This window comes from Schistocerca gregaria, chromosome 4, assembly GCF_023897955.1.
Source record: "Schistocerca gregaria isolate iqSchGreg1 chromosome 4, iqSchGreg1.2, whole genome shotgun sequence".
NCBI classification, from domain to species: Eukaryota; Metazoa; Arthropoda; class Insecta; order Orthoptera; family Acrididae; genus Schistocerca; species Schistocerca gregaria.
Window position 1 is genome coordinate 182816686 of NC_064923.1, and position 13528 is coordinate 182830213.

Sequence of the window (13528 nt, forward strand, 5' to 3'; positions counted from 1 at the left end):
AGATCTGTTTCCAACCATCCAGATTTAGACTTTCCATAGTTTCCCTTAATCACCCTAGGCACATGCTGCAATAATTCCTTTGAAAGGCCATAGCTGATATCCTTTCCCATCCTTGACACAATCCAAGCTTCTGCTATGTCTCTAATGACAAATTGCCAATTGGCATGTTAAACTTTAATTTTCCTTTAATCTTCCTTCCATTTAATATTTTCAGATTACACAACATGATTATAAAAATTTCAGTATTTGCCTTTTAAATATGTCTGCTTGTGTCTGTGTATGTGCGGATGGATGGATGTGTGTGTGTGTGTGTGTGTGTGTGTGTGTGTGTGTGTGTGTGTGTGTGTGTGTGTGTGTGTGTGTGTGCGAGTGTACACCTATCCTTTTTTTTCCCCTAAGGGAAGTCTTTCCGCTCCCGGGATTGGAATGACTCCTTACCCTCTCCCTTAAAACCCACATCCTTTCATTTTTCCCTCTCCTTCCCTCTTTCCTGACGAAGCAACTGCCAGTTGCGAAAGCTCGTAATTCTGTGTGTGTGTTTGTGTGTTTTGTTCATGTGCCTATCTGCCGGCGCTTTCCCGCTTGGTAAGTCTTGGAATCTTTGTTTTCAGTATTATGAAAAGAACAGATTGCCACTCATCACTGAGAGGAGATGCCGAGTTGTAGAGAGGCACAACAAAAAGACAGCTTACACTTTCGCTGTCAGCCAAAAGGCATTTTATGAAGTAGAAAAAACACATTTGAACACTGTCTCTGACTGCTGTGGCTATGGTCATGCTCCACTTTCAGATGAATTTGATATACTAGTGTAAATCTGCGCCCAATTTAGCTTCTTTGTGCCTCTTACTTACAGCAATTTTGTGATTAATTTTCAGTGAGGACACCACACTTATTTCTCGGTATGTTTTACTTTTTTTCCACATGTATATAAAACAGCTATTTTGTGTAAATACAAAAATATGAATGGAAATACACTGAACCATAAATAATTACCAGTAGTTTCATTTATCTTCATAAGTTTCAAGAACATCTGCCAAATGTTCATTATCACGCGGCTTCTTGAAAACTTTCTTTCGCTGGTTTGGTTTCTTTCGTTTATGATGCAGTATTTTCTTTGGTCCATGATCTTGCATTGACCTGATACCCTGAAATAAAGGAAGAGAAAAGCATGAGAATAAACCTACAATTCTTATCAACTGGATAATTTACAAAATAAACAGAGCTATTCAGTGAAAGAAAACAAAACTTTAATGGTGTGAGACAGCTCCTACAGCACAATATTTGTAAAATAAATTACAGGGAACTGTTGTATATGTCATTTATGCAATGCATAATGATAGGGTGTCAATTCTAGATACATCTTCAATGAAATTAAAAGTGTCTTCGATGTGTGTGTATTACCATTATTTTCTAGGCAACTATCTTTGTACCCATTATTTCTGGGAATCTCTGAGACCAGGTTTAACACTTTGGAGACCAGAATATTGGGCCCAGAAAACTGGCCATTTATGCCATTATTTAAAGTGTTACAGGCACACATGCAACTGATGCATCTTCAAGAGTAATACATACTAAAAATGACCAAGCTTCCAAGATTTATTCTTCATATTTACTTCAGTTCTTTGACAGATTACAAATATTAAAATAATGATGAGGAAGTATCATTATCCTCCCAAGAAAAAAGTGAGAGGTGAGTTATTGAGTAATTTATTCCTTCTGAGCTTTGAAATATTCTTCCTCACTCAACAAATGTGATGTAGTTGTAGCAGAAACAAAGCAAAACTGTGAAACCTAACGAATACACACAAGGAATTACATCAATGTGATCAAGTTTGCTCAGCCATTCATGACATTAACTGTTATGTTTGCTGATGTTTCTTTTGAAATAATTGAGAAATTGACAACAGAAGGCAGCACCGGTCAAGGCGCAGCTCACAGATGTCTATACATTGCTCTTGTATGAAATAAGTCCAGTTTTTAAAATGAGATGTGGCTCACATGCTGATAAAATTGCAGCATGAGCCATACTCGATCGTGGTGTTTTTTTCTTCTTTTTTCTTTTAACACCTAGTTGCGGCCTGAGCTATACTCAGGCTTGATCTCCAAGATGGAGTGGGATGGCTTGTGTGCCTGATACCTGTTAACAAAGGTGTAACCACATCAAAGGGGTATCTCTGCAGAGGCCAGATTAACCTATGGTCCCTGAAGAGGGGCAGCAGCCTTTTCCTTGGTTGTATGAGCAGCAGTGGATGATTGTATGTTCTGCCTTGTAAAATTAGTCAACAGACCTTTCTACATTAGTACTGGAAGAGACTGAAAGGAATGGAAAACCTCACAGTTATTTCTCTTGAGGGCATGCAGCTCTACTATACTGCTCAAAGACAATGGTATCCTCTTGGGTAAAATATTCCAGTTCGAAGATAGTTCCTCACTCAGACCTCCAAGCAGGAGCTATTCAGGAGGCTGTTGTCATGAAAAAAAAAAAAAAAAAAACTGCCATTTTACATGTAAATAACATGGAACATTAGAGCCCTTAATAGGGTAGGTAAGTTAAAGAATTAAAAAAGGCAAATGGACAAGTTGAAGTCATATTCAGTGGGAACTAGTGAAGTGTGGTGGCAGGAAGAGCAGGGCTTCTTGTCAGGCCTGAACAGGGTTATAAATGCAGTCATGGGGAAAGGAGGAGCAGGTCTACTACTGAATAAGAAAACATGAATGCTAAAGTTTGTATGCCTACTAGCTCTGCATATGATGAAGAGATTGAAATAATGTATGATGAGATAAAATAATAATTTCAGATAGTTAACAGAGACAAAAATTTAAATGTGATGAGAGACTATATTTGTTAGTACTAAGGAAGAGATGGCAAAGTAGTCAGAGAACATATACGGGGGGGGGATTAAAGAGGAGGATACCTGTAATTAATTGAATCAGAGCTAATACTTGTTTTAAGAATCATGAAAGGAAGTTGTATATGTGGAGGAGATCTACAGCCACTGGATGGTTTCAGATGGATTATGCTATGATAAATCAGATTTTAAACTTCAAACTATTTCCAGAGGAAGATGTGTACTCCGACCATAATTTACTGGTTATGAACTGCAGATTAAAACTGGGACCTGAAATAATCAAAAGAAGCAGGGGTTTATGAGAGTTTCCAAGGGAGCATTATGCAATGATTGACTGAAAAACAGGAAAAGAATACAACGGAAGAAGAATTAGCAGCCTTGAGATGAAAAGCAAAGGCAGCAGGGAATCTTAATATGCAAAAAGACAAGTCCCTATAGAAATATGTGGATAACACAATTAAATTTCATTGATGAAAGGAGAAAATACACAAATGCAGCAAATGAAGCAAGCAAAACTGATTAGACGCATCTACAAATTATTGACAGGAAGTGCAAAACGATTGAGCAGAAATGGCAAAAGGACAAATGCAAGCTTACAGAATAAAGATGAAAGACAGATGCTACCTAGGAAAATCAAAGTGATATTTTGGATAAAAGAGAAGCAGCTGTATAAAGATGGCAAACTAGTGATAAGCAAAGAAGGGAAAACTAAAAGGTGGGAAGAATACACAGAAGGGCTATATACAGGAAACGAACTTGAAGATAGTATTATAGAACAGTAAGATAAAGTAGATGAAGATAAGATGAAACACTGAAAGACAACATTTGAAACAAGGACTCTGGAATGGAAGACTTCAGAATTATTGAGCTCTTTCCGGAGAGCCAGTGGTGCCAAAACCATTCCACCTGTTGCCCAAAATATATGAGGAAGACAAAATAACCTCAAATTTCATGAAGCATGTAGCAATTTCAATTCCAAAGAAGGCAGGTGCTGACAACCATGAATATTACTGCACTACCAGTTTCATATGACATTTATAAAATACTGACAGAAATTATTTTACAGAAGAATGAGAAAACTGATAAAAGCCAATCCCAAGAAAGATCGCTTTGGGTTCTGATGAGATTTAGGACCACACGGGATCATACTGGCCATACAACTTATCTTAGAAGTTAAGTTCAAGATTTATATTTATATTTATAGCATATGTAGACTTAGAGATAGCTTTTGACAATGCTGACTGGAATTCACTCTTTGAAATGTTGAAGGTAACAAAGACAAAATACAGGAGAAAAAGATTATTCACAACTTGTTTGGAAACCACACTGCAGTAATAAATAGTCAAAGATAATGAAAGGGAAGAAGTAGTTGATGAGGGAATAGGATAAGGTTGTAGCCTGCCCCAATATTATTCAATCAACACATTGAACAACCTGTGAAGGCCATAAGAAGACATCTGGAATGGGAATTCAAGTTCAGGGAGAAGAAAAAAAACTATGAATTTTGCCAATGACACTGCAATTGGACAACCAGTTTGACAGGATAGGTATCTCTCCATATAAGGTAAGGCTTGTACAATGAATATCAACAATAGTAAAAGCAGGGTTGGAATATGGGTGTAAGGAATGAAAGAGGAAGCCGCCTGGAACAATTTTGTACAGAGCATAACTTAATCATAGCTAACACTTGGTTTAAGAATCATAAAAGAAGGATGTATACATGGAGACACCGGAAGGTTTCAGATAGCTTACATAATGGTAAGATAGAGATTTAAGAACCAAGTTTTAAATTGTAAGACATTTCCAGGGGCAGATGTGGACTATGACCACAATCTATTGGTTATGAACTGTAGATTAAAACTGAAGAAACTGCAAAAAGGTGGGAATTTAAGGAGATGGGGCCAGGATAAACTGACTAAACCAGAGGTTATACAGTTTCAGGGAGAGCATAAGGGAACAACTGACAGGAATGGGAGAAAGAAATACAGTAGAAGAAGAATGGGTAGCTTCGAGGGATGAAATAGTGAAGGCAGCAGAGGATCAAGTAGGTAAAAAGATGAAGGCTATTAGAAATCCTTTGGTAACAGAAGAGATACTGAATTTAATTGATGAAAGGAGAAAATATAAAAATGCAGTAAATGAAGTAGGTAAAAAGGAACACAAACGTCTCAAAAATGAGATCGACAGGAAGTGCAAAATTGCTAAGCATCGATGGCTAGAATATATATGTAAGGATGTAAGTGTAAGATTGATACTGCCTACGGGAAAATTAAAGAGACCTTTGTAGAAAAGAGAACCACTTGCATGATTATCAAGAGCTCAGATGGAAAACTAGTTGTAAGCAGAGAAGTGAAGACAGAAAGGTTGAAGGAGTATACGAAGCGTCTATACAAGGGCAATGTTCTTGAGGGCAATATTATGGAAATGGAAGAGGATATAGATGAAGATGAAATGGGAGATATGATATTGCGAGGAGAGTTTGGCAGAGCACTGAAAGACCTAAGCTGAAACAATGACTCAGGAGTAGACAACATTCTCTTAGAACTATTGATAGCCTTGGGAGAGCCAGCCCTGACAAAACTCTACCATCTGGTGAGCAAGATGTGTGAGACAGGTGAAATACCCTTAGACTTCACAAATAATATAATAATTCCAATCCCAAAGAAAGCAAGTGTTGACAGGTGTGAAAAATATCAAACTGTCAGTTTAACATCTTTCACAAAGATTGCCCAGAGCAAATGTGTGTAACAGCAATCTGCCTTCAAGCAGAAAGAAGAAACAGAAGAGAACAAACCACAGATGTTAGCATACATGCCCTATACACAGGACTATCTCTGTGAAGATCAGCAGAATTCTAAATAAACTTGCCACTGGATCCAGTCACTAGAAATGGAAAGACCCGTCACCTGACAAGCAGTCTATTTGCCAGTGCAAATAACAACTTATGCTTTTGAAAGCCTGGTATCTACAACATCACTTTTGAGTGTGGCATGTTGTGCATTGGCCAAACAATCAGAACAAAGGAAGTTCAATGTGTGGCACACCAATGCCACACTAGGCTGGGATCAGTCAGTAAATCTGCAGTAGCTGGACACTGTCTGGAATACAATGAACTATGACAAGACTCCAGGTTCTGGGATAGTATCATTAAGAGGGGTAATTGAAAGCAAGTTGAGGCAAAAACTGGGAACCAACTAAACAAGGCATGAGACACCATGCCCCAATAACTGACAGAGCAACAGCATCTGCAAGCAGTTAACAGAATCTGTGATCATGAATGTGCACCCGCAATAAGTCCTCCAGTGGCAGAGGAAACATTAAGACACCATTCATCAAGCCGTGGCCAGGAACCTGGATAAAGGAGTGGACAGAGGCATGCAGTAGGGGAATGGATGGCATAACAAATCACTGCCACAGAGGATGAGGAGACAGAATCAAGGGAGGAGAACTTTCACGACAAATCAGTACATCAGCAGTACCTGATGATGATGGCAAGTTATATCTATGAAATCTTGTGCCAGTCAGAGGTGGTCATCCAGCTGGAAACTCGGGATGACTGTAGGCATCATGATCAGTGTCAGAAGAAGATGAGAAGTTACATAAGTATTTTGTTAGTTCTACAATTTCATTACCTATTTAGTTACTGCAAATACTGCACATCTAATTACCTGTAACTTTATCTCCTTAGTATTTCCTTTATGTACAGTCCATAACATAGTCTTAAAATATTTTAAATTATCTACACATCTTTCTTACCATGGGTCCCATATCAAAGTATCTCATTATGGAGCAGAGGTGCTTTCTTTTCAGGGCACAACTCAGAAACCATTTTCATGACAATTTTTGTGTATTAAAATTAAGTTAACAAATATACATTTAAAATTATGACAGCAGTTTTCTGGGAAGGAACTGACTAGGTTGGGGAAGGTTAAAAAGTAAGAGTAGGTTGCTCAGACACCACAATGACAGGAACCACATGTGAGGACAAAGGCAGATGAAGCTCTACACTGCTAAAGTGGCCACCACAACAAACTACTAAAGCTGTAGTGTGTACTGATAACTGACATAAAAAAGCTATAAACAACACAAGAAAGTTTCGTTACCGCTGCTGTGCTGTTGATCATGGCTGCTCTGCTGTCTATTGGCACCAAAGAAGAGCAACATTCAATGATCCATTTTTTGTGGTCGGAAGGTGTATGAGGGGCCGAAATTCATCGAAGAGTTTCGGTACTGTACCGGAACAATGTTTTGCCACAACAGAGTGTCTACGAATGGATTGAAAAGTTCCTAAATGGTCACACAAGTGTTACGCACAATGAAGGAGCCGGACAACCATTTACCACCAAAAATGAAGAAACCATTGAGCATTCATGTGAAATGATTCTCTTAGACAGACAATTAACTACTGACAAAGCGGCACATTGTCTACAAATTAGTCATGGTTCTGCTTACGAAATCATCCACAACACAACTTACACGGTTGCATCAACAAATGCACTTGGACACCTGCAAAGAACATTTGGATCGCTATGGTAACGAAGGGGGCAACTTCTTAGACAGTATCATTACTGGTGACGAAACATGGATCCATCATTAAGAGCCGGAGAGTAAATGGCAGAATATGGAATGGAAACATCAAAATTAGTTGTGCAAGAAAAATTTCACGACTCAAACATCCACAGGAAAACTGATGCTTATGGTTTTTTGGGACACCCAAGGTCCGTTACTGGAACATTATGGGGAAAGGCCAAAACAATAAATAGTGTACATTACAGTAAGATGCTTACTGCCAGGCTAAAGCCTGCAATTCGAAGCAAACACCGAGGATTGCTGTTAAAAGGTGTTGTGTTGTTGCACGACAATGCCCATCCACACACTGCTGAAACGCTCCAGAAACTCAAATTTGAAGAACTGGATCATCCTCCATATAGTCCATATCTTGCCCCTTTTGACTATCACTTGTTTGGTCCACTCAAACAGGCATTGAGTGAAAGAAGCGGTGTATTCCTGGCTCGCAGCTCAACCAAGAACCTTCTTTTATGAGGGCATCAGAAAGCTTGTACAATGGACCAAGTGCATTGAAACGCATGGAGACTATGTCGAAAAATGATGTTGTTGTAAGTTTCCTATTTGATTACAATAAAATTTTATAACTATTTTGCGCATAATAATCGACTTACCTTTGTAACTAATCCATCCACTCGTAATGTACTTGGTTATAAAATATCCATCATAGTTACAATGGACTGTAAGCCTACCAGTCAGAGGAAATATAGTTTTGTGTTTTTTTTAATTTGATTCATAGTGTTCATTGTTTTCATTTAGTTTGTAATCCAATAGAATGCTGGATTATGCCAGATTCTTATGACAATTTAATGAAATTGATCTGCATTCGAAAAATTTTTGTCAATTCATACCTTTATATACTTGTCTTAATTCTTACCTGTTTCTCCAAATATTCCTCAATTTTTTGGTCATCCATACTCTCAACAGCCACAGAGCGCCACAACTTCTGAAATTCCTCATCTACAGGTAGTGTGTCTGATTTATCATTAAAGAATACAATCTTTTTCTTGTCAATGGGCCGCGTAATATATATTATCTCATTCTGCAAACTCTAGAACATAAGGTGTAACATGAGAAACTACACAAAATAATATGATGTACATACACAAAATACCAATGGTACAATTGCACACATTTAGTATCTAAAGTGCTCCCATTGATAAGAAAACCAGTAAAGATTACAGTACAGAAATAAACATCATCTCATACATCAAAAAGAGAGTAATAATCCTACTGATATAGTGATTTCAAAAATACTACATACTTCATTTCTATGTAACTGACCATAAGTGTCACAAAGAGCAACGGGAATTTTGTGAAGAAAGACAAGACTTTGTGAGGATACTGAAAGAACATAATATTAAGATTATAAAGGAAGAATTCAATGATAAAATCACTGCAGCCTAGATGTCTGTGATAAATTCTGTCTGCTCCAACACAAACTCCCTCAGAACCTGTATTAATAATCTCTCCCAGTTTTACCTGTTCTGCTACTACTCCACTGATCTGGCACACAAACAAATCTCCCTGGCAACCTCCAACATTCCAACCAAAATAGCTGGCATATAAATCAAAAACAGTTCTCCTGAAAATAGATTATTTCTCTCTCATGTCCTCCTTACACCACCCTCTGTCCACTTTCCAACAACCTCCAACAACCTTCACTGACTCATTGCCAGACTGCACAACATTCACAGTCCAAAATCATTACTCCAAGGTTTCTACCCCAACTGAAAAACTTTCCTCACGGACCTGATCACTGCCATTTTCTGTAGCATCACGACAAGTATTTTGTACAATATTAAAATCAGAGCAATATGTGAAATGGTTAATGTTGTTTACCAAGTGATGTGTTCAGTGCATGTCTTTTTATGTAGGGAAGACCATCATCAAACTGGCCACATTAATAGGTACACACTGACAAATAAAAATCACAACGCCAAGAAGGAGTTGTTGGACATACATGAAAGTAGGTAGGCGTATCTCTACATCTGAAAGTGGATGTCTATTTGAATTTTGTGCCATTTGCCTAAGAATGGGGCTAGTAACGCCACTACGAGGATGCAAATCAGGTTTGCTTTAAATATGACACTCATGTTTGGCATCTGTAGCAGCAATCTGAGCAGCAGCTGGCACTACAGTGACACAACAAACTGTTACAAACTGGATACTTTACGGACAGACCCCAAACTAACACCATATGCGACTTCAGTGGTGTCAAACGAGAGCTCATTGGAGGGCAGGGTGGATGTCTGTTGTGTTTCCTGGTGACAGCTGGTTCTGCCCTGGTGCTAGTGATGGCCGTGTGTTGGTTAGAAGGAGGCCTGCAGAGGCCTGCAACCACCCTGTCGGCATGCAAGAAGCACTGGACCTACACCTGAAGCTAGGTTCTGGGACGTTTATTTCATATAACAGCAGGAGCACTCCCACAGTTATCTCGTGTATCCTGACCGCAAATATGTAAGTCAATCTGGTGATTCGAGCTGCTGAGTTGTCATTCATGAACAGCATTCCAGAGGGTGTTTACAACAGTATAAGACTCCCCCACATATTGCTGTTGTCACCCAGCATGCTGTACAGTGTTGACATGTTGCTGTGGCCTACTTGATCACCAGATCCATCTCCAATTATGCATATATGGGGCATAATTGGATGACAACTCTAGTGTCATCCAGAAACAACATTGAACATACCTGTATTGATCAACCAAGTGCAACAGGCATGGAACTCCATCTCACAAACTGACATCCGGCACCTGTACGACACAATGCACATGTATATGCGTGCTTGCATTCAACATTCTGATGGTTACATCAGTTATTAATGTATCAGCATTTCACCTTTGCATTGGCTTGTCTTACACTTCCATTAACCTGTGATCTAACACTTTCAATGTTCTACATTAATTATTTTGTGATGTTGCATTTTTTTTCAGTAGTGTATTGTAACTATCTATGTTGAGGACATCCAGTACTCAGTTGCTGAATATGCTTTATGGCAAAACTCAAGAGACTCGTGTGTCTGCTATAATCCATAGGCAATTTGGATCCGCCCATACAGCGACACATAAAGCAATTTACAAGTGCACAAGTGTGTCAAGATGACAGAGTACCTGACTTCTTCGGGAAGAGACCACAAACACTCTTAATACTAGAAGGATCATACTTGTCAAACTGACCAATGAGCATTGTTTAACATTTAATAAATAGTGTATGATTCAATTCAGGGGCTTATGCTTCATAACTTTAAATATGCTTTGATGGTTACAAAAATGTGGTGGTTACAAACATGTTCACTTTAAATTATCACAGCCGGTCATTTTGAGTGGTGCGACATTTTGCATGTTTCACGTCTCTAAACAAGCAATAATGGATTTTTACATCTACTTTGCGTATTTTATTTCATTATTGTGATCTCGTTCCTTCTTTTTCTTTCCATTTTAATTTATGTAGTGGAACAGTTCCTGTTAATGTGTTGTGCTCTACAGAAGTTCAGCATTCCTCATTATTATGGTGTGTCAGTGTTTTCATTCAGATGAGCATCTACAATTGCACGAAATTTGGAGCTTATATTCTGGACCAGATATCTTGTCCATACACGTCAAATTTGGCTGCTGCAAATGGCCTAGGGCCATTTTTTTCAACATGCTAGATCTTGCAGGAATCAACACCTGGATCCTTTACAAAGAGACACAGGAGAAAAGGTTACCTGGAAAATATTTCTCTTCAGATTAGCAGAAGACCTCTCTTCCGCATACATGCTATCGAAGAAAGGTCCTGTTCACACTTTCATTGTGACCACTGAAATATGTAATGTACTAGTACAGGAGGCCTGCTAGAGAGGAGGATCACAAGGTCAAACAAAACTAAAAATCTGTGTATGCGTTGCAAGAAATTCATATGTCGTTCATGTGCTGGAAGTGTTCAGTGTGTGTGTCCAAAGTGTTTTGATAAAGATGGTGGCTTCAATTGAAAACACGTCACACACAGAGGAAAACAATATTACCTTTTCATAACTGCCATGGCAATTTATGTACATTTTTCTTTCTATTTCTTAATAAATGTATATTTATGGCCTGTGTGGAGCTTTGACTGAGAACAAGTCATATAGATAAAAAACATTCTGTTATTATTACATGTTTATTTGTATTTGTAACGTTAGTACCTAAGTTTAGTTTCAATGAATATTGAACTTATGTTTGTGATGTATTCTTTACTTCAATTGTTTTTCTTTTAATTAAATATAGTGTCTATGGAAAAAATTTAAGTATAAGGCATTGGTATGGTAAACATAATACATTAGTGATATTTAAAGAGCACACTGAATTAATTTAACAAGTAAAACTGAAATAAAGAAAGATAATCATCACCAGTCAAACTGACCAGTAGCAGTCCTCCTAAAAAGTTCACTAATCCAGTCCTCCTCCTATTAAATCCAAAGCTGTTATCTCCCAGGGTCATAAATTCAGATGTGAATGGCAATGACATCGTGGAGTCGACTCTCGAGTGAGAATCCTGACTGGAGGTATACTTGCGGAATCAGTGCCCGGCCTAGGAAACTCATCCGGTGCGAACTGGTCTTATCTGGTCTGAATGCTGCACTAAGTAACACTCAGCACTAGGATACAACCAAGCCTATTTTCTATCAAATCTCTTGTGGGAGAGAATAAATCCATGCAACACAGACTCTGGTAGCACTTGGGTTGCCTCCTGGGGGACTGTCACAGCATGGCCATCTTTCTTCTAGAAAATTGCCCTCTGTGTGTTAGGCATCTTTGAAGCACTGATGTGTGTTGCTTGCTGACACTGCAGGTGTTAAGTCTCGATAAAATACACAAGGGAATTGTTTCTCACCATTAAGTACACAAGATGTGGTGTCCGCCATGGTTGCTGAATGCTCTGAAATACACACTACATCTAACGGAACATGTTCCTCACCGAGATTTGCAATTGCAGTGCTCTCTAGTGGCAGTTCTCAACTGCATTTGGCATGCAAATCACACTATTTTCTTCCGAAAATGGACATGCATAAAATAGCTGCATTAATTTTTTCAGTGATTGTCAAAGAATAGTAGTAGTGAAATAGATTTTGAACTCACTGATGGCTTGGATAGCAAATTGCTGGTTGAGGAATATCCCATAATGCTGTACAATTATATGAGATACACACTAGTGTAAGTTACTTGTTAACTCAATTGAATTATCATCTCATTTTCAGTTCTAAATTGAATATATTTAAAGTATAGTGTGTGCCATCAGTTAGCACATGCATAATATCAATATTTTCAAAGCTTTATTCACTGTCACCACTCAGAAGTAACATATTTCATCTCATGGGTCTTAAGATTAGGATTTGTTTTGTAATTTCAGTCAAATAGAGGAGGACATTTTTTGAAGCTGCTCACTGTCATTGAAAAAGATATTTACTGTCAAGTTACAAATATGAGGCTCTGCATAAAGCCAAGAGATAGGTATATATATATTTTACGCAGTGTTGCATAATTAGCAAATCTTCCTGTGTTGCTTGTGTTAACTTTCTGAAACAGACTGGCAGTCATTAAGATTTCTGGCCACTGGGGAAACATTCCTGTTGTTGGCCTATTCAACAATAATTGCAGCAAATACATTATTTATAATAAATAACATCAACTACTGCAGGTAATCTTCTATTAAATTAATAAGACCCTAAATCTTTTAAAAAGTAAAGGTGAAAGAAAATACAATGTAGCTAGACACAAATATGCCACATTTCCCTTCAGATTTCACAACACGATCAACTATGCTACAACTTCAACATGGCACCTGTGCTTTAGTTATATGACAGACACTGTATACAGACTGAATGTACAAGTCTTATTAGTTGATATTTAACTATGACAAACTCTACCAAAACCAACGCACTTCATTGTGCCATGTCACTGAAATGGTATACTTTCATAGCACACAAGTTATAGCATTAACAACATCAAATGCAGAAAGGCTTTAATTAGCAGTATGTAGTTTCCTGATTTTTTTTATAACGTGCATGAAAGAATCTGTGATCTAAATTCAATAGTAACAAAATAATCAGTCTTGATCACAAAAAGAGATGTTTTATTGCTAATGATGGGTTTC

General features: G+C 38.0%; 1 protein-coding gene across 2 annotated transcripts in view; it reads right to left on the minus strand.

Annotated features, from left to right (window-relative positions):
- LOC126267036 (general transcription factor IIE subunit 2) overlaps positions 1-13528 on the minus strand; it is a 56463-nt gene that overhangs the window by 14919 nt on the left and 28016 nt on the right. For both annotated transcript variants that reach the window (XM_049971824.1, XM_049971822.1), the window contains exons 5-6: positions 8293-8466; positions 994-1145 (exon numbers count right to left, since the gene is read on the minus strand). In XM_049971824.1, the coding sequence (XP_049827781.1) occupies positions 1002-1145; positions 8293-8466 (318 nt within the window). In that variant the 3' untranslated portion in view covers positions 994-1001. The remainder of the gene's footprint in view (positions 1-993; positions 1146-8292; positions 8467-13528) is intronic.